Raw genomic sequence first — 21,393 nt, forward strand, 5'->3', positions numbered from 1 at the left:
CTGGACAGTGCCCGGGGCCAGGCGGGTAGTGGCAGCGTGTGACAGGGGGTGTCTGGGACCCGCCCTGCCTGGCCTTAGCCGGGACGAGGGAGGGACCCTCAGCGTTTCTGGGGAGTACGCAGACCAGGGCTTGTTTTTGCTACTCGCCACCCCACCTCTGGTGGTGACTGCGTCAGGTCATTTTCGGGCCGCGGGTTGTGGGGGAACCGGCCGGAAGCTGTTCGCTGCCCAGGCCTCACTGGAGTAGGAAGTTTGGATGATACTGAGTCCGTTTCTCCTTGAAGGCAGGCAGTATTCTTAGATCTACTGTTCATTTAAAAAGAAGGAAAAGGAAAAAAAAATGACTGCTACTTACTGAGAAGAAAATTTCTGTTCTCCGCTGATCCCGCTTTATCCGCGCACCTTTGATCCCGCAAACGTTCATAACCCGTGTTGGTTTATTTATTTGTTTTTAGGAATTACGGTGACTGTAATTTAGTAAAAGACGCTTACTCCCCTCTTCCTCCAAGTTAATAGAAAATGCCTAACTAAACATCAGGATTCCTATAGCTTCGGTTCCTATATTCACAATTTGAAACGCTTATCACAAGTACAGTTCCATTTGGCGATTTGGAAGCAAAACTCTAAATGACGATCAAGCAATATGTACTGCTTTATACCTGCTTCTTTTTGATAATTTCAGAAGTTGTACTGTGTTGGGAGTGTTAAACGTGCTTTCAGAGACTTCTGGAGATAACATTTAAAGTATATTAAGAACGTCAGATTGAAAACAATACAGGATTTGAAAGATCAGCATTCATTCAGCTATTTTCTTCATCTCATTCCTTCGTCTGGCTTCTGTATGAGTAAAGTTAATTAAAAACATTTATTTCTATTCAATTTTGAATAAGTTGCTTCTTGCAAAATGTCTACCGCTCTGTGAACTTCTTAATTCGTTTTCAAGCAAAATAAGTTCAGTTATAGCTTTTTAAAGGATTCCCTAAGTCGTTGATTTGAGAAAAAAAAAACCACTGGGCAACTGCCTCGTGATTGAGGTCTATGAATATTTTCATTATGTTGGACATAGTTATGACGGAGATAATAATTACCAACAAAAACAGCAATCGTATTTACTTTTTCTTTATAAAGTTTGAGGGTAAAGCACTGGCTTAAAATAGTGGTTTCAACTCTAATTTTGCTGTGCAGTTGAGAAGACTTGTATTTCAGAGTTTCAGAAAGTTTTACAAAATTATACTCTCCCAACAGATTTCAAAAAATACTTATCTCCTACTGAATTTCTTGAATGTGTGTTTTTGAAGCAATTATTTTAAATTGTGAAATAGAGACTTTTAAAGTGCCTTGGAAAAGGCATGTCTTACTGCTAAGTGAAATATAGCCATTGCAGGCTGAGATTGCTTCATCAATCTTGCAGTTTCACTTCTGAATTAAATATATGTTAGAGAAGTCACCAGCAGTACACCCCAAATCCCTGGCTGTGTGCTGAGCTCCTGTACTGTTTACAATGCAGTCTGAAGATTTAATACATTTTCACCAGGGAAAACTTAGTCTAATCCGAGAAAGAATTAGGATAGATTCCTAATTAATATATGAGTATTGAACCAGTTTATTGCCTGGATAACTTTTTTCTCTGGTTGGAGAAAATAAATTACAATTTTATTTAAATGATTTATGTTGTATTAATCTTCTCATATCTCCTGTTGAGCCAACTAGATTGTTTCAGTGTGTGAAGTGCAGGGGAAAAGACAAAAGAAAAAGAAAATTAGATTGTCCTGTTAGAGTTACACCCCACGTTGCTCACTAATTAAAGGGCAATTGAGAAAGAAAATAAAAAGCTGCGATACTGCTGTGTAATGCTGGGAGACCAGATCTCCCATTCTTCCAGGAACTTCTCTGGACAAGTAAGCTTAGGCACTCATTTGAAGCCATGGGATATACTTTTACAAAGATAAAACGTGATTGAGTTTAATCTACATAGGGGCTTAAAATAAGTCAGAAATACAAATACTGGGAAAGTCATTTCCTTTGGCAGGGAAAGTTGGCATAATGGTTATTGAAAGGCTGTGAAAAACAGAAGCTTCTCCTCATTCTTGAGTTGTATGTGAGTAGGGGTGGGGGCAGAGAGAAGCTCCTATTAATTTATCATGTATAGATTTCCCTAGTTTTTCTTTTAGTTTTTTTTTTGTCATATCCCTCTAAAAGAATTCTGTGAAGTGACCACTTAGCATTGCTTCATTTTCTCACTTCATGCTTAAAAGGATAGGTATTGAGTTATTTTCTCGTTTTCTCACAAGGCGAAATAAAAAGGGCAGGGTGGGTCAGGGGGTGCCTCCTTACGTCTTCCTTCCCTTATAGCGAAGTAACTTTTTGCCTAGGATAAGCAATACATATCATTGCTCTGTAAGAAAAGAACTTAGGAACACTAGTTTCACCTTGAAACTTTATTGGCATCTATGACAAATGTTACAGTGACGGGGCTTGTAGCTCTCTTTCGTTCTAAAAGATTTTAAAACAGCAGAAACTGCAAGCTAGCCCGGGTGAGCTTCTCCAATATATTACTAACTCCGTATCAGTTTACCCTGTGACTGAAGTACGTTTTCCACCAAAGCTCTGAATGCTTTGCTGCTGCTGCTGCCTTCTCTTAAAAATCAAGTGGCGCCTCCTGCCATATAAATGGGGGATGGGGCCCTTCCTTCCGCCCCTAATATTTCTGCCCTCATTTGCTGCTGGGCTGCCTGAAGTCATTGATTTAGTCAGGCTTCATCGGAGTGGCCTCTTCCCGGGTTCTGGGAGCTGGTGTGTTGCCTGAAGCATTGTCACTTACTCTCGAAAAGTACAGAGAGACAGTCACGGGTGCGCCTGGCATGTCTGAGGAGCATCTCGGTTGTTCTCTCAGCAGAGCCCATTAGTTTTTCATGCCTTTTTTGTGAAGGTGTGCTTCCCTAGGACCTGGGAGGGAGGCAGGAACTGAGCCACTTTGGGTGTCTCAGGGGAGAGTTGGACCACCTTGCAACTTTCCCAGTTGGGGATTTACTGGAACCCTCCTGCGCAGGGTACAGTGTCGTTGTGTGCATGGGTGTGGGAGCAGGGCTTGAGGCTCCCTTACTGGGAATGCCACGCTTTCCAACGGTTTAGGGAGAGGGGCTGGGGAGAGAAAATGAAGTCTGGGCCTAACACTGGTTTGTCAGGTTGCTTGCTAAGGGGTCAAGGAAAGAGATAAAGGAGGGCGAGTGTTTTCTGACCTTCCCTAATCCCTCCCCACCCAGGTGGAAAACGCAGGTCCTGTTTGGGCTCGAGCCCTGTGGCACACCAGCAGGCTTCTCGTGCTGCCGGGAACGTCCGCTGCGCCCCTTCTGCCCTGCGCCTCCTCTATCAACGACAGCGAGCACCTTAGATTTCAGACATGGTCCGGGTGGGAGGAAGCTTTGGCTTCAGTGCGTGGGCTTTTGTTTCTCTCTCTCTCCTCTCTCTCTCTCTCTCTCTCTGTGTGTGTGTGTGTGTGTGTAAGCCAAGCCTCATCCCGTAACACACATGATTTAGCTATTTTACATCTTTCGTTATCTAGCGCCCTGAAACCGAACACAGAGCCATATATTAGATTGAGGTTAGACGAGGTGGCGACTGTTTATTTAAGGTGATAAAATGGTCCATCAGCAGTAATCTCCATCGATATGTGCCACCAGGAGATGAAGGATGAGGGGACAAGCCACAATTAATTGCCCTATAGTTTTGTAGGAGAGAGTGGAGCCAGCCCAGACCCGCTTCGATCTCCTCTCGCGGCTCCTATTCATCATCTCCGCATTGTATATGGCAGCCTCGCAGGGGCAGGGGCCGGCGAGGTTTATCTCCGCGCAATATTCTCTCACCCTCACAAACTGGCGCTCCCATTTAATTTATTAATACAGTCATCGGAAGACAAATAAGACCCACATTTTCTCCCTCCCACCTTCTTGCCCTCCTCCTTTTGTCTCTCCCTCTTGGTCCCAGGGCCAGGCCGGCAGCCAGGCAGGGCAAAGAACGCCTAGAGCTTTTGCGATTCGCCGGGAGCTTTAAACTCTCCTAGAAGGAGAGTTCCTGAGAGGATTCCCACGAGCTGGGCCGCTCCGCAGGGTGGAGACTGCAATCGATGGACTCCCCTTCCAGCGGCCAGGCAAACCCGCCTCGCCTCTGGATCTACTTCTAGACCCTCTCCCGGGGCTTGGAAGACCCCTGCCGGGTGGGTGGCAGGGTGCAGTGGGGACGTCGGATCGTGGGTGGTGTCGGCGGCCACGCCTCATGTTAGAAGAGAGCTTTTCGTGGGCAGGAGCGGGGTGGGACCTTCGAAACTCAGCCTTCGGCCCTGAGGCCTGGGCGCCCCACCCCGCCCATCGCTCCCCCTCAGCCATCCCATCTAGCCTATAGCTCGAGAAGGCAGTGGGGGGAGCGCAGGCTGGAGCCCCAGGGGCGTGAACCCCACGCGGGAGGTTCGGGTCCGGGCACTCTGCCTGCCTACCCTCTGCCCGGCTGCCCAGCCCCCACGCCTCTCCCTGCCCAGGGTGCACACGGCACTGCCAGCAGGCTGCACTCCCGGGTCCTCGTCACTTGGCTGGGATCGATGGGCGCCGGCCCCCCAGGTCTCCGCCTGTGGGATTGACGGCCGCGACCCTGGCGGCGGTAGGGGAGGATTTACAGCCCGGGTGGGTAGTGCCGCCCAGGCGGGGAAGCAAGCTTTTCACCTACTCCTTGATTTCCTACTACAGGATGGGTGAGAGCCAGCGAAGGCCTCGGGCAGGTACTGGGGAGTGAAGATGTGGTGTAGCCCGCACTCCCCGCGCACCTGCACCTGACTGTTGGCCTCTCCACACGCCAAAAGCCCGGAAGCGTTTTATATTTCACCTTTCCTAGAACAAGAAATGAAATTCCAGAAAAGAAAACCATGGTCTGCTTTGCTGCTTTTACCTTAAAATAGATATATTGTAAAAATCTGTTGCACTTTAAAGACATTGAAACAATACAGAAGGATAGGAAATTAAGAGTGAAAGTCTGCTCTTAGCTGCACTTGGCCTGGCCTTCTGATGCCAGTAGGTTAACAAGTCTGTAACCTAATGACAGCACCTTCCTTACCCTTAAACAGGAGCACTGACAGATTTATTCAAGATAGAAAAGAAACCATGGTCTCTTATATTACCTAATGCTAAAATGGCATTTCAAAGTGTGTTGCTTAGAGCATATGAAAGTATCTCTCACAAATGTAAAAAAATTATTTATGAATAACAATTATGAACTTGTACAAAAACTCTTCCCCTGATTTTAAGAGAAAGTATGAACATTTACTTGCTTCCTTGTTAGGAACCTAAGTAGTTGTGTTATGTATTGCTTGCCCTGGAATGCTCTGTGTGTGTATATGTAATATAATGACATATATACATTTATATATAGTTTGGGCATATAGCCTACTTCTCTTTCAAACCTTTTCATGTAGGTGTTTATACTCAGCTAGAATGTTTGTCTTGAGCATATTTGTCAACCCCAAGAAATGTTACTTGTTTTTAATATCCTCAAGCTACCCTGAGACTCAGACATAAGTTAGAACCCAAATGTTTCAGGTGGGGGAATTTTGTGTATTAAAAAATAACATTGGAATGTAAGATGTATCTTGATGGCAGCTGGTCAACTTTTCTGGCAGAATATTTTGATATAGCATGAAGTGGTTCACAAATTAAGAAGACTTTTGTTGGGTGAACTAATTAAAGTTGATTGACTTTGTCTAGCCTGCTGTGCACCTAACACACAGGTAGTCTTCTAGATATTGGGAGAGCCTCAGTTGTTCACTCTTAATAGTAGCATAATGCTACTATTAAGGCTTTCAACTCTTTATGGGGACAAATGAAACAATAAGTTGAAGACAGCTTTAGAGGACTTCTTGGAGAAAGGCCTTAGCCACAGTTTTATTATCATGCATTACAAATGTTAGAAGTGTGCTTTCTGTCTATGAGGGTAGTGGTACCTATGCTGATGTGGTTGATGGGATGACGTGTGGAGAACCATGTTGGAAGTTCACAAGCTCTGGTACAAGCTGCTAGGGAATGAATACTAAACACTCTTGCTTCTCACCATTTGCATCATTGAGTCGAGCAGAAAAAAAAATCAGTTAAGCAACTCCCTGGAGTGACTTATTTCTATGTCCATGGGCATATTGCCTCTGCTTATTGTCATTTGCTTTTAGCTATTTTTGCAAAGGTACTGAAAGGCTGTCTCTGAGATCAGACAGTAAAATTCAATTATAGACATTATCTATGTATTTTCCTATCCATTCTCTTACTTTAATGTCTGAAAACACAAGAGTGTGGGAAAGAGGGAAACCTCTATAACTCAATCATGCTACAGCAATTTTCATGGCCCCCAAATAGTTACTTCAGTGAAATATTTCAATTCAATTGAGTCATGAGTTTGAATGTTAAATTCTTCCAGCTTTCATTAGTCTTTTAAAAATCTCTGGATTTAGAGGCCTTGCAGTCAGGTAGCTTTGACTGTGAATCCTTTCTCTGTCACTTTCTAGCTTCTGGTTCTTGGTGGAGTAACAGTGCTTGGAAATTGTTTTATCTGCAGAATGGGAATCATGATACTTAGATAATATGCTGGTTGTTGGTTCCAGACAGCTGTCTGACACATAGTGTGCACTGTAATTGTGTTTATTGTCTTTCATGTAATTCCCAAAATGTCTTGAAGTTTTTATTTTCACAATGAATAAGCTTGAGAGGGTGTGTGAAGTGTGTGTGTTTCAGAGGGGCTGACATATGGATAAGTGTGAGCATACTCCATCCAGGCCCTGGGGTCAAAAGCACAGTCTGGAAGAATTTTAACAACAGTTCGTGTTGCTGGTAGAGGAGGGACAGAAGAAGGCATTTGTGTGAGGGAGACCCAGCAGCATGGACACTTCTCTACTTTGGGAAGCAAGTTGTTGCTTTTCACCTCAGAGGTCTGGGGACATTTCTGAGAAGCTTGCGACCCTAATTCTTCAGCTCTCTTGGGAGGGGTGGAGGAGTAGCTGCTGACTGCAGGGAAGGCTTGGCTGGCTAGAGCCCTCTCCAGTGAGACAGGATGCTTACATAGTTAGCCCTCCTTTGCTGTGAAGCAAATGGCAAATTGAGGGTTCCCTTACCGTGCTAGGTTGCGATTAGGTGTTCCTTACACAAAAGTTCCATACGGACTCACAAGTTTCTCGGGCGTTTCGGCCATTTCAGCGCAGATAGGGCACATCCAGGGTGATCCACCAGGCCTGGCTGCGGCCAAGGCCTACGGCAGGTGCCTGGATGCCCGAGGGCCACCCGCCGCCCCGCGCTGGCACATCCACCGGTGGTCAGCTTTCACCGTGTCCGCCAGGCGGACTCGCCCAGGCCCAGTGCCATAGGCCTGACACTTGCGCGGGGTCGCCGTGGCTCCTTAGGGAAGCCGGGCCAAGGAGGCTGGGTCGCGCCGGCGGGCGCCGCGGCCACCTTCTTGGGGCAGGCCCTCAGCGCTGAGGCGCAGACACAGCGGCTCCTCCAGGCCCATTAATAACCCGGAGGGCGCTGCGATCCGACAGCGCAGTCGCCACAGGCTCTGTTTCCCGTGGCCGCCTGCCCCCTTCCCGCCCAGTTCGAGTGGAGGGATACTGGGCGCCCACTACCGCCCGACCCGGAGGGTGGGGGTCCCTCTCGCGCAGGCTGCTCTAGGGAGTGTCAGAGAGAGCTTCATCAACAGCTTCGCCCATTGCATAGCAAGACAGAATCGCGTTTAGCCTGGAGAACAGCCGTCGGGGCAGGAGTTGGTGCCTTCTCTAACAATTACGCTGATCGTTAAATTTGCTATTCGTTTCTTTCCGGTGCCTAGGAAGAGCTTGCACACCAAACCCTCCAGAACAGCACCCCCGTCTCCCACCCTGCCCCACCTGTCCCCGCCCTGCTTCAGTGCCTGGGGGAGAACTGACTGGTCGCTTGAGGGACCCCAGTGCCGGCGCGCCCTTGGAGTCCTGGGGCTGCGGCTCCTGCTCTGCTGGGCTGCAGGCCTGCTCTGCCCTGTCCCGTGGGCGTTTGGGAGGCAGTCGAGGAAGATTCCGAGTCTCTGGGTCGAAGGAAGTGTGAATGGTACCCGCGATAGACTCCCCCCTCCTCGTCCGGTGGTTTTAAATCGTCTCCCGTGTAATTGTAAAAAGAGGAAAGCTAAATACCCAGACGACCAGTATAGAATCTCTTCGAGATAGCAGATTGGGCAAGAGACGGGCTTTTTTTTTCCCCGCAATACAAGGATAAACACATCCTGAAACTCCGGATAGAAACCTTAGGAATGGGCGAAAGGGTCAGAAGGAAAGAGATACAGTGGGGAAGAGAGAGACAAAGAGAGACAGAGACAGCGGGAGAGATGCAGAGAGACTGAAACGGGAAGGAGAAGTCTGGAACTATCGGTTCCGTGGAGAGCGGACATGCTATCTGCACCCAGATCCAAAGGCTTTTTGGGGAGCCTAGAGTCCTGGCCCGGTACCAGGCAGATCTGGGCTCGGCGAATTCCAAGGGAGCCGCGCGGGTTCTCTTCTCCTCCTCCTCTGAGTTGCTTCGGTGCCCCCAAGGCGTCACCTTCCTCGAAGGTGGCTTACCCAGGCGGGCGGTGATGCTGTTGTCTCGGGAGTTTACTCAAAGATGGTCCGCTCGGAGCGGCCGGATTAACCCGCTCCCTTCCCTTCCTCCTTCTTGTCTCCCGCAGGTTGCGATATGTGCGCGGACAACCGCAACGGCGAGTGCCCTATGCACGGGCCACTGCACTCGCTGCGCCGGCTCGTGGGCACCAGCAGCGCTGCGGCCGCCGCACCCCCGCCGGAGCTGCCGGAGTGGCTGCGGGACCTGCCTCGCGAGGTGTGCCTCTGCACCAGTACAGTGCCCGGCCTGGCCTACGGCATCTGCGCGGCGCAGAGGATCCAGCAAGGCACCTGGATTGGACCTTTCCAAGGCGTGCTTCTGCCCCCAGAGAAGGTGCAGGCAGGCGCCGTGAGGAACACGCAGCATCTCTGGGAGGTAAGTGGCCCGCTGCACAGTGCCTCGCCACCCGGCAGGAGCCTTGGCCGGCAGGGAGCCTGGCCTTTGGCGATGGCAACTGCGAAGAGAGCCTCCCTTGGCCCCCGGAGGGTAGCGGAGAATAGATTTCTCTGGTCCTGTAGATGCCTGGTGTCTGAAGCACCTGCAGTAAGGAGGCTGACAGAGCTGGAGCTGACACGATAGCCAGGGAAACAGAGCCTACAGGTGTCTGAAGACACAGTCACCTTAACCTGCCTCCATTCCAGCTAGAATGGATTTGACTGTTGATCTGTCTGAACTTTGAGAAAAAGAGAAAACGGCTGAGGAGATGGAATACAGAGAGGGTGGGCATTAGAATGTTTGAGCTGGGTGACCTTTATGTCCCATTCCAAGCGCTTCCAGTGTGTTTCTATTGTAGTGAGCAAAAAGGAACAGAAGCATAGAGGGGAGGAAGGAGAGACTGGCCCCAATCTGAGAATTGTTTTATTCTCAGATAAAAACAATTTTGTCAGTGTTGAACGTGAGAGACCACGTGTTTCACAACTTTCAAAGGACCCCAAGTAGGCAAATTATATTGGGAATCAGAAATCACAAATTCTGCTGCTTCTCTGATGAACAGAAATTATGTAATCTTCATCAAGATGGAAAATCAGAACGTGGGAACACTGAGCACTTTGGTGTAACCCAGTTGAGGATAATACCTTAATGGCACAATCTTACCTGTAACAATTATTTTAAAATAACCTATTTGAAAAATGTCAGCCTGAGGTGTCTCCCAAAACGTCATGGTGGATTATTGAGGTTCTCTTCTGAAGAGATAGATGCTTATGGTGGATTATTGAGGTTCTCTTCTGAAGAGATAGATGCTTATCATGAGGTAATCCTCCTACCAATCTCAGACACCTCCATCCAAGGAAAGTTGCTTAGGTATTACAAGAGGCCAGAAGTCATACCCTCAAGCACTATGTAAATCTGACTAACTGGGCAAGTGGTATAACAAAGTGGGAATAGCTAGAAAATCAAGTTTCTTAAATGCCAGGGGCCAAGTTGACATGAACCCCTGGGCTCCATTAATGGGTCATTTCTGCAAGAGATTGCTTCTCATACTTGGCTTGCTGGACTGTCAAGATGATCTTTTTCACTGTGAGCTGCCTTATATTCACTAAATAAAACTCATGGGACTTATTAATCCACTCAAAGTTTTGATGAGTGTCCACTCTGACCAGCATTGTATTAGGCCGTGGAGATACAGTGTGAAAAACAGACCTGGTGTCCAGAACCCTCCCGTGACTATTGGGGATGGGTCCTGAGGCCTGTGTCTGCAAAGCCTGTTTTGATGGAGGAGGAGCTGAGTGTATGAGTCAACAGCCCAGCAGCCCAAAATAAGGACATGGAAGCTAATGAGCTACCTACCCTATAGTTATCTGCTGGAGTGCCCCGGCTTAAAGCATCTGGTTTGGAAACATTTTGGTTTTTGTTTCTGACTAATTAGTTGTAACCTCCAATGTGGTTTAAAGTTTATAAAACACTTTTAGGTACCTCTTATGTTCCAGTGGTGTTATTAGGAACTCTAATATCATATAGTTAAAGGTCTGCCAATATTTTTCTAAGAAAATCGTACAGCAATTGTTCAATAGTACAAATTTACTCTACCTGAATATGTTAAAACTGAACACTATTATATTGCACTTTGATGCCTATCTATTTTTAGAGTGCCAGGGGACAAAGACATAAACATGAAAAAAAAATCTCATAGTTCATTGTGGGTTTTCCCCCCCAGAAGGCTTTGAATGATTGGGACGTTGGCAGGAGGCCACTAAACATATAGACTGTAATAATGTATATTAACACTGAAAACTATGGAACCTCTCTTTTCTACCTTTACTTGTTCTTGATGAAGTTAAAATTTTGTTGTAGTGAAGAGAGTGGGGAATTTAGCCAGTGTTTTTCTTTTTCTTGGTACTTCAGTAGATATAAAGTGAATTTTATCTATTCAGGGCATGTGAGTTGAGTGTGCTGGGGTGGTTCTTAGAGTTGGTTCTCTGTTAGAAAAAATACTTGCTGGGTGTATGCTTGGATGATCTACAGGATCCAACTCCTAAATTCAGGGCATAATCTATTTTTTTATTAACTGTAGCAACAGTTAGAATAAGATACATTTGGGAATTGAAGGGATATTAAAACTTCAGCCATACAAAATGTGTCAGTCTCCTGGGAGATCACATGAAATGCGACTAACTGGGGCCAGGTAACTTAGTGCCAATGTCCATTTGTAAAATAAAATACTTACTTTATAAAATAGGTTTCAGATTTTTATTAGCATAATGATTTTTAAGATATAGAGTATGGGTTTAAAATTTTTAAGCATTATAATTTATTTTTATGAAACATGACTGTTTGAATTGTTACATTTATAATACAATATTCCAAATGTTAGATTGTTCCTTAACTTTTAGTTCTTTCTGTAATACAATATTCCAAATGTTAGATTGTTCCTTAAATTTTAGTTCTTTTCTTTAATTCTTTCTAAATTTTATTCTGAAATTTAAAAAATCATCATATTGTTCACATTAGAATCAGTAAGTGGAATACATTGTAGGTATATAGGAAATGTTTGGCAATAATTGTTCAATGACTCATGTAATAATTATCCATTTCAAAAACTTATTCTTTTAGATGTCTTCCAGAATAGCAAGTCAACAAAGTGTATTAAAAAATTAAAAACAGTTGAATCATGATTATTTTATTTTAAAAGGCAACTGTAATCATTTGTCTTCCGCGCATTTTTTCAAGTCATTTACTAATGAAGAAATGTCTTTTTATTTCAAGTTCAATACTCAGGTCCTGATGGATCTTACCAGGGTTACTTATCTTTATTTCAGTACAATAAATGGATTGCTAATCTTTTCCCGTCACTGTTTCCAAGTAGATGATGGATTTTTGTTTCAGTTTACAGTTCATTGTTTTTAGTAAGGTTGTACTTTATTATACACATGAAGGCTTATTGCAGAAACAATCAGATTCACCTTAGTTACTCCTTTTATTTAATCATTAAAAGCTCTATTTTCTTTGTAGAAAAATGACTTTTTGTTATTTAATATACATCAGCCATGGAGAGCTTGTTTGCTTTGTAAGCATGTAATCATTTTTTTCAGTTAATATTTTCTTTGTGTATAATCATAGTTCTTCAAAATACAACAATTTAAAGAAAGTTAAATATCATTTCATTACATTCAATATGTTTTGACTCTTCAGGTTGTTTATGGGAAATTCCAAGAGAGTTTTTTTTTCTTTTTTTGCAATAAGCCAAGGTAATTTTTTATTTTTTATAGTTTAAGAAGATTACAAGCTAAAAGCCAAATCATTAGTCATTTTTTTTTGCCAGTGTCTTTTAGAATCAGAATTTTAATGTGTTTTTTAAGCAATAATAAATTCAGACACTTTAAAACAAAACATTACAGGATGCATCAGACAATGACTTGCCTTGGTTATATATATTTATTTCAAGACTTGGATGCATGATACATTTCTAGCTATTTGGACTTAATATGAAATAAAATCTTTCTCAATATTTTCCAAAGAAAACAATCTTTCTCAGCAATTGGGTCTTATTGATGAGAATGAGATAATTTTATCCTAATGTGTCTTCCAATAAAGAAGTGAAAAGGCACAGTTGATTCCAACATTTATGAAAACATTATCTCAATTATTAATGTGCCCCCTTTCCCTTGAGATAAATTAATCTAGTTGCACATGGTTTCCTCTTTCTGCTTAACATCAGAATTTAATATGACTGGACCTGAGGAATGTACCCAGTGTATACTTAAAATTCTACTGGAATAAAATACAGAAGTTTAAAATAAGGTTACAGTTTAAGATAGGCTAGAATTACTCAGGCCTTTCAACTCAGTGTCTGACTTGACAAGAAATTTTAGCAAGAATGACAAAATAAATTGCACTTATTTTCACCCTAGAAAAATTATCCTGCTAATTGAAATAATGTAGTGACTTGTTAGTATTACAGTTAAGACACTAGAAAGGGCTTTAATTTTACAGAACCTGTCTTCTCTTTGCCTGAGTAAATTTTGAGTGTCTCGTTTTCATTTGCACTATGTGGAAACCTTCATTATTTTTCTTTAGAAAATCAAGGGGGATAACATAATGTGAACCTTTCTGTGATTTGTTTTGTGCCATAATATTTTAGATTTAATGAGAGTTTTACTGTTAAGCAAATGGTCTATTTTTCATCATTACTGTTTAGCTTAAGTCAAGATATATTAATGAAAACCAATGTTAAAAATATATTACATATTGCTAAATGTTTATTTTTCAAAACCATCATAGGTAGTTGGTTCTAGAAGAAAATGAATTGATTTCATATTTTAAATATATGTATGTTTCTATGTGACTCAATTTCATATTTACACTACTGTACCCACTTATATGTATTTAGATGTTGAAAAAATTATTTTAAATTAATCATTTTCAATTAAATTAGAATCATTTAAAAGTTGTCCCAGTGATAGTATTGTAATTATATATTCCATATTCTGTTTTATAGACTTTGGCTCATTTTGGCGTGATTCACCAAAACACTAGGGGATAGAATTATGTAGTTGTCGCAATTATATTGAAGTAAAAATCATGTTTTTCAGCAATTTATCATTTAATACAGTAGTCTGCCTGCCAGTTTTGTTTTGAATAGGTCAAATTTGTGAAATTCAAATAATTTCTCCTTAAAAATAAACCATAGCAATGCTACTATTATGTTTTAAATTATGCAGAGTAACAGCTGGTGTATCTCTCTGGCTTTGCCTCATTTGATTTGAGGATGTCTTTTATAGTGGTGCCCATTTGATAGAGTGTGAGCATTTTGTAGTTTTACATAAACTGTAAAACCATCTGCCGCCTCTTGGAATGGTTTCCAGCATTGTGTTAAAAGTCAAAACTTAGCACTTTAAGTTGCTTTGAAAATGTCCATTTAAAGTTCTGGTCCTTTTGGTTTATGTATCATGCTGCACAGTGCCACCCTTGGTTTTCTAAGTCCAAAAATAATTCTACTTTAAAAAAATTATAACAGCCATTTGAACATTCTCACATCAGTGAGGTTTAATCCCAACATGCATGTGACACTATAGTGCTTTAGCTACAAATAGTTTATAAAGACTGATGAGTTCTGTATCCACAGGATTATTTTTCTCATTAGTTGAGTTTATCTATTTTTTACAAATTGCATCTTTTATCGATAGCATTTTGTCAATATGAAGAAAATAATTCACAAATATTTACTGGTCCATAACTGCATATTTTCTTACATCATGTAATTTTTTTTTCTTTTTCCACACTGACTTAAAAGTAAGGTATAAAAAGAGAAAGAATCTCAGAGGTTAGTGGGTAAATGAAACCTGCCCTCCCCAGTAACTGCCTGGCAGCAAGTGATCTGATGGAAATGTCAGACGATAACACTGGTCTCAAGAAGCCTGCAGGGGAACCTTCTTATTTCACTGTGTAAATTAAAGCAGTTTTAATTTGAGAATATCTATTGTGTTACCCAGAAATCACTTACAGTTGTAGTATGATATGGATTAAAAATTGTTGTGATCAAATATGAAAAACTACATATTACTCAGCTGGGGGTTATGCCTACAATATCAAAGTCCTCTTGTCTCAGAAGGTGGATTTAATACACTGGTAGTATGGGAAAAACCATTTGCTATGCTAAAGAACCCTATGTGTAGAACAACTATGAGCCTGCCTGCTTCGTTCTTTTTCTTTCATTCTTTTTTAGGACCATATATACCCCAAGATTTCATTAGTTCAGACATTCCTTGTATATTTACACAAGAAATACAGACTTCGGTATAAGTACTTAGCATAAAAGCCAGAGAAGCCAGAGCAGAATATATACTTTTCCTTGTAAGCATTTGCCACCTCACTCAGATAAGTTACAGAATTCCATTATCCAAATTGTTACACATGTGTGACAGAGGTTGACCTTTCGTCATGTCAATCCTTTTTGTGTAGGCCCCAGGCTCCAGCCTAATGGCTCAAACCCTGATTTACTCACTGTAATAAGGGCAGGAGGTCGAGCAATTGTCAGGCTGCCTGTTCGTACTCTTCTTGGAGCCTGGTTGAAGGCTGTTAACACAAAGCTTTTCAAAGTGAATTTACAACCAGCACCACTGACAGAGGCCAATCAGTGCACCATAAATGTCAGGTTAGTGAGATTGAGCAGTAAGTAAAGTACTGACAGCACACTATTGGCTGGAATCAATTCACCAAGGTTTAACTGAGAAGAGCAATCTATGTGTGGCGGGCTTAGGGATAGAGCTAAGTGTGCAGCCTGGATTTCCAGGTAGACTGCATAGATTTACCGGTTAGTGGGAGCATAAGGGTTGGGACATCACACATTTGCTTCAGCGCATCCAGCATCATCCATGCTGATGTGATGCACGATCTGGGAGTTCAGTGTTTCTGGGCCTGCTGACTCTGAGGCTTGGTGGTAAAAAATGGCACAGCATTAGATAAAAAGGAGAGAGAGAGGAAAACTACTACAGTATGAGGCTGTCAGAACTGGGGGGCACATACAGTGCATTACAATTCAATGACAGGTAATTTGTTCAAATTCCAAAACTATAACAGGGATTTCCACAAAGATGCAGACACAAATAAGCTTGCTCTTTCGCTCTTCCAAAGGCTCAGCGGTGCAAAACTTTCATGGAAGTCACTAATGAGTGATTATGGGTTGAGGGTCTGAATATCCATGAGATGTGGTTTCCCCACCAGACGGAATGTTTTTATCATTTTGTGTAATGACAGCCTGGACAACAATTCATTTAGCTTTGAAGGCATCAGCATTAAAATAGAGGAATCCATTAAAATGCTGTATGCAAGGATTTATAAATTAGGCAATTTCCTTGATTATTGCAATCATTTACAAAATTGATTGTTCCAGTGTGGTATAGACAGATTTCAGCAATGATCATTGACAACAAGCACATTCTCTGATATCTATAGCTGCTGGTTACTAAACCAGGTTACTATTCCCCACCCTGCTGTTCCTGGTCTCAAGGTCAGATGGACTTTTCAAGGAATCTTAGAATTACAAAATTTCATTTGTCTTCCGAGGAGACCCACCTAGGCTGTGAGAGCAGGTGCAGATGGTTTTAAAGGTTACATCATTGTTTTTGGACTTGAATGGTAATTTTAGGGGAGGGTTTTGATCATACTTATATGCTTCAAATCAGTAGCACAGAGTTTGATATGGTGCCAATTTAAAAGGAAAGAATTTTTGCAAATTGCAGCTGTAAATATTTGTTTGATTGAAGATCTAAAGTTCAATAATGTGTTTTATTTGTTGGTCCTTAGAGTTCTAATTATCCAACAGATATATTGTGGAATCACTGGATTTTAGGTCAGTTAATTCTAGAAGGCCTAATACATTGTTACAAGTGTGAAATGCTCAAAATGCTGCAAGTTTTCCTATACAAGAACATACACACATCAAGTTCACTGGGTGCTTAATCACTAACCACAATCCACAGAGTTGCTTTTATTCCTGAAATGTCAGAAATGGACATGCCACATGTATCTGCAGGGTTCTTTCCAATGAAAGCTGGCCATGTGGTTTATGCTTAGTACAAAATCACTGGCTTTGAGACATTTGTTTTTAATCATCCTTTTGTTTTCAATCATCCTTTTCTCCCTTTAAAACTTTAACACAAACTGGGACTTGTAAAATAATAACTCTTTAGAAAATTGTTTAACACGGTGTTGGGAATACAAACAATTTTTGTTCTGATTTTTGTCCTGTTTGTGAATACATAGTAAGTTGATCTTAAGGTAGTTCTTTGTTTAAAAGGGGAAATGTATTTCAGGAAGTTCAGTGGTTTGGTGGCACCTTGTCTTTATTTGCTAATGTTGCCTAAGTCAGAAGTTCATTTTCATTTTTAGTTAGTTGTAAAACTGACTACTTAGAAATTTAGTAAAAACGTAATATTTTCACTCAGTGTCTTCATATCATCTCCTCATTTTTAATTATTTTTTTTCACAGCATTTCTGGTTTCTGTTAAGACTTAAAAGCTGCGTGGTTAGCTCTGACTTGGGTGAACTGTGATGAGGCACTCAGTATAACATGCTTTTCCCAGTGCCTCTGTACATTTATTTAATAAACCAAAATCTACAGCATGCAATTGTGAAATAATGATATGGAATTTGGCCCATTTTATTAAAATGAACAGTATTTTTCACTCTCTGTGGTAATTTTAAATTAAAGCTGCTTCAGATAATGAAGTGTCTTCTATAGAAACACCCAGTGTAACCTAATTCAGTAGAAACTTCTTAAGTGCTTTTTAATTGAAATCAAATTAAATGTAATCAAGTCATGTTTTCAGTGTCTTGTAAAGCACCAAGAGCTAAATATTGTTAGCTGGGAATATTAATGTTTATCACAAAAGAACAGCATTAAATTATGAGATATCCATGTGTAGTTAAATTAAATTATGAGATATCCATGTAAACTTCAAAATAGTAGCTAACTCCTTAACAAATTCAAGGTTAGAATACAATGCTTTTGGAGCCTGTTGTGTTTGTCCAAAACTAATATTAAAATTTATTTATGATATAAAAATGCACAAATAGTTTCTGGGGGTGAGAGTCCTGAAAAATATTGGGCTACTAAGGAAAGCACTTAATTTCAATTTATTGCAATTAATTGCAGTATAAAATTTGACCCAGATAATCCACAAAGTGGAAAATCTCAAAATTAAGCTTAAAAATAGTGGAAATTAATTTTTATATTACAAATAATTAATGTGCTCATTAGAAATTCGAACTATATAAGGGTATAAAGCAGTGGTAATCATTGTTGATGGTTTTCATAGTGGGCTTTTGAGACATGATTATATACTATAATATAGATTTATTTCATTGAGTCACAGTTTTGGTAAAAGGTATTTGCACTATCTCTTTGATACTGCAAAACATCTTGGAAATCACAACCAATGGCACTGTTTTCACAGGGTTTCAGCAAATGTTTAAATTTGGCTCACCCATGAATAGATTTTCATTTTGTCTAGTCTTATCTTCTCCACTCTGTATTCTCCTGGTGGGAAATTTTATTAACAGCCTGCAGACCCTTCTGATATTATAAAAACACTTCTTCCAATATTTTCATGTATTTTATAGCACGTGTCTTTAATAAAAACAAAGCCTTTCTGGGGTCTACGAGGAGATTATAATGTTCCTCAGGAAAGGAAGGAGAAAATTTCTGTTTCCTATTTATACATGAAGGTGTTAACAAAGAAAGGATCAAGTCTCTTTGAAATGCTTTTTAAAGTAGGGAGACATTAATTTATCTAGTTATGGTGAGACATTAGTGAAACAACTTAACTTCTTCATACCTCTTTTTTCCCCATATGTGAAGGAGAGTAACATTGATGGCTATGTAAATTACAGAGAAAATATTGATGACTTTTGTGTAACAATTGAGATTTCCCCCCATTTTTCAGTTCGATTTTAATGGTAATTTTTGTCTCTCGTGGACTCTGCACATAGATATAAAGAGTATCATTATTTATTTGATAAAACAAAAGATTGTATGTATTAATGGTAGACCACGATACATCATATGGATTTAATTACTAAAAAATCAAGTTTAAGTAATATTTCAATATAAATTTACTTAGCAAGAATTACAAATAAAAAACAATTATGTACTAAAGGGATACCATGCAACATGGATGTTAAAAAACACCACTGGATGGCTCTCATTTTTAAAACTGTATTTTTAATGGAGGGCAACAAAGATGACTACAAATGTTGGCACATTTATATTTCCTAAATGTACATGATTTCAGTAAGCAAAATGCTAACTGAAAATCCTCACAACAAAGAACTGACTTGCAAAATGAAAATGTGAGAATTACTTAGTAACATCCGGAAAAATCATAAGGAAGCCCTAACATGTGAAGGCTTTTTGACCATGAACCTCAAATCAGTAGCAATTCATTAGGTAGGTTTGACACTGGATATTGAATTCTGAATAGAAGATCATCTCAGTGTCCAGCGTATTGTGACCTGTCCATAAATATTAAATGACAACAAATCAACATAGTGGCATATTTGGCACCGTCTGTAAAAATGTGTGTGCAGCCATATATGTACCTGTGAATATTGATATAATAGTATATCATGCAAATTCTGAATATGTGTCACTGTTGACCCTGTGAAAAGCAAGAATTCCAAGTGACACTCTGCGGTTAGAAATTTTAGATGCAAAAAATAAACATAAATGCCAAAACATGTCATAAAGAACAAAAATTTTGACTAAAATTAATATTTTCCCTAATATATATTTATTTCATATTAATTATTTCTATTGTAGTCCCTGGAGTTTTTACTTTTTTTTTTTTTGAGATGGAGTCTCACTGTTTCACCCAGGCTGGAGTGCAGTGGCACAATCCTGGCTCACTGCAACCTCCGCCTCCCGGGTTCAAGTGATTCTCCTTCCTCAACCTCCCGAGTAGCTGGGATTACAGGTGTCCGCCACCACATCTGGTTAATTTTTGTATATTTAGTAGAGATGGGGTTTCACCATGTGGGCCAGGGTGGTTTCGAACTCCTGACCTCTAGTGATCCACCCACCTCAACCTCTCAAAGTGTGGGATTACAGGCGTGAGCCACTGTGCCCAGCCTACCTTTTTTTTTTTTGAGACAGAGTTTCACTCTTGTTGCCCAGGTTGGAGTGCAATGGCACAGTCTTGGCTCACCGCAGCCTCCGCCTCCCGGGTTCAAGCAATTCTCCTGCCTCAGCCTTCTAAGTAGCTGGGATTTGCGCCACTAGCTCCAGCTTATTTTGTGTTTTTAGTAGAGACGGGGTTTCTCCATGTTGGTCAGGCTGGTCTTGAACTCCTGACCTCAGTGATTTGCCTGCCTTGGCCTCACAAAGTGTTGGGATTACAGGCATGAGCCACTGCGTCTGGCGGCTTTTACTTTTATGGCAACCTAAGCAGGGGCGATATTCAAAATATGTCACAACCAATCCAGCTTAGTCCCTGATCCATAATCTTAGATTCCCACAGTAATATCTGTGCCCCATTATCTGCATATCAGCTGTGAAACTAGGATAGCTGGCTGAACTTCAGCAAAGCTATTCATCAAATTAACAGTAATAATAATATATATATATTGTGGGTGGGGTTTCAGATTTGCAAGATAAAAAGTTCTGGAGATTGGTTGCATAACAATGTGAATAGACTTAACAGTACTAAACTGTACATTTAAAAATGGTTACAATGGTAAGTTTTGTATTAGGTATATTTGTTTTGCCATAATTAAAAAAAAATCTACGTTTTCAATGACTTTCCTACAGCTCAGTAGTCTCAGCCTCTAGCAGGGAGTCAAGCATAGTGCTATCTGGGGACCTGCCCTAAATGGTTCGGACTCAGGGGTCCTGGATTGGGGGTCAGGAATCTACTTTGTTAACAAATGTCCCAGGCAATCCTGAAACTATCCTTAAGAAACAAAATGCCAGTTTCCTCCTTTGTCTTCCTTGGCCCTTGTGGTTGTTCGCCTCCCTTCCTGCTTCTTCCCTTGTCTTTGTTACTCTTGAGCTAACCTGGCCTCTCTTCTGCTTCAGGTCCGCAGTTGGTCTAGTTCTATTAATAATCCTGTGTTAATTCCAGTCTCTACCTTGCCTTCTTCCCCGCTACATCTTGGCTAATCTCCTGTGGACATTTCCAATCTCTTCCCTTATCACCTCTCCCCCCTCCCCAGATATAGGTAGATAATAGATATACATATTAAAGAACTACTAACAGACGGCAAAATGAACTTTCATGACTTCCATCTTTCTGTATTTCAGAACTCCGCCTGGCTAAGCATAAGGAGGCAGCCAAAACGGCAGAAAGCAGTGTGTGTAAACTGCTGTGTGTAATTAGCTCCTAAGTAATCAAGGTGTGCTTCCGGAGGAGGTGGCCCACTGGAAGGTGTTTGGCAGTGTACAAAGGGCCTGGGTTCCGGTTCTCACTGGGTCTGAGCTGTGTGACCACCTGCAGCACACCTTAAGTCCCTAAGCTCTTAGCAGTGCTGCATCCAGCAACACTGTCCTTTCCACTTCTTCTGCCAGCCCCTTCAGTGCAGTCCTGTATCATATGGAGAACCCATATGTTCATTGCATGACATTTGTTATTTGCAGTCTGTAAATTTTCCATATGCCAACTTTATCTGCTAATTTGCTGATCTTTTTCCCTCCTCGGCTTCCTGTTGCTGCCATTGATGGAAGTCATTCGAGCATGTAGCCTGTTTTGTCTTCTTACTTTCTCACACCCAGAGAGCTCACCTGTTCTTGTTTCAGTTGCTCCCCAAAAGC

General features: G+C 41.4%; 1 protein-coding gene across 1 annotated transcript in view; it reads left to right on the plus strand.

Annotated features, from left to right (window-relative positions):
• PRDM6 (PR domain containing 6) overlaps nt 1–21,393 on the plus strand; it is a 98,076-nt gene that overhangs the window by 923 nt on the left and 75,760 nt on the right. The window contains exons 2-6 of the mRNA XM_011963737.1: nt 3,264–3,409; nt 7,147–7,335; nt 7,849–8,196; nt 8,481–8,599; nt 8,716–9,023. Of these exons, the coding sequence (XP_011819127.1) occupies nt 3,264–3,409; nt 7,147–7,335; nt 7,849–8,196; nt 8,481–8,599; nt 8,716–9,023 (1,110 nt within the window). The remainder of the gene's footprint in view (nt 1–3,263; nt 3,410–7,146; nt 7,336–7,848; nt 8,197–8,480; nt 8,600–8,715; nt 9,024–21,393) is intronic.

This window comes from Colobus angolensis, unplaced genomic scaffold, assembly GCF_000951035.1.
Source record: "Colobus angolensis palliatus isolate OR3802 unplaced genomic scaffold, Cang.pa_1.0 Scaffold62, whole genome shotgun sequence".
In the NCBI taxonomy this organism is placed as follows: domain Eukaryota; kingdom Metazoa; phylum Chordata; class Mammalia; order Primates; family Cercopithecidae; genus Colobus; species Colobus angolensis.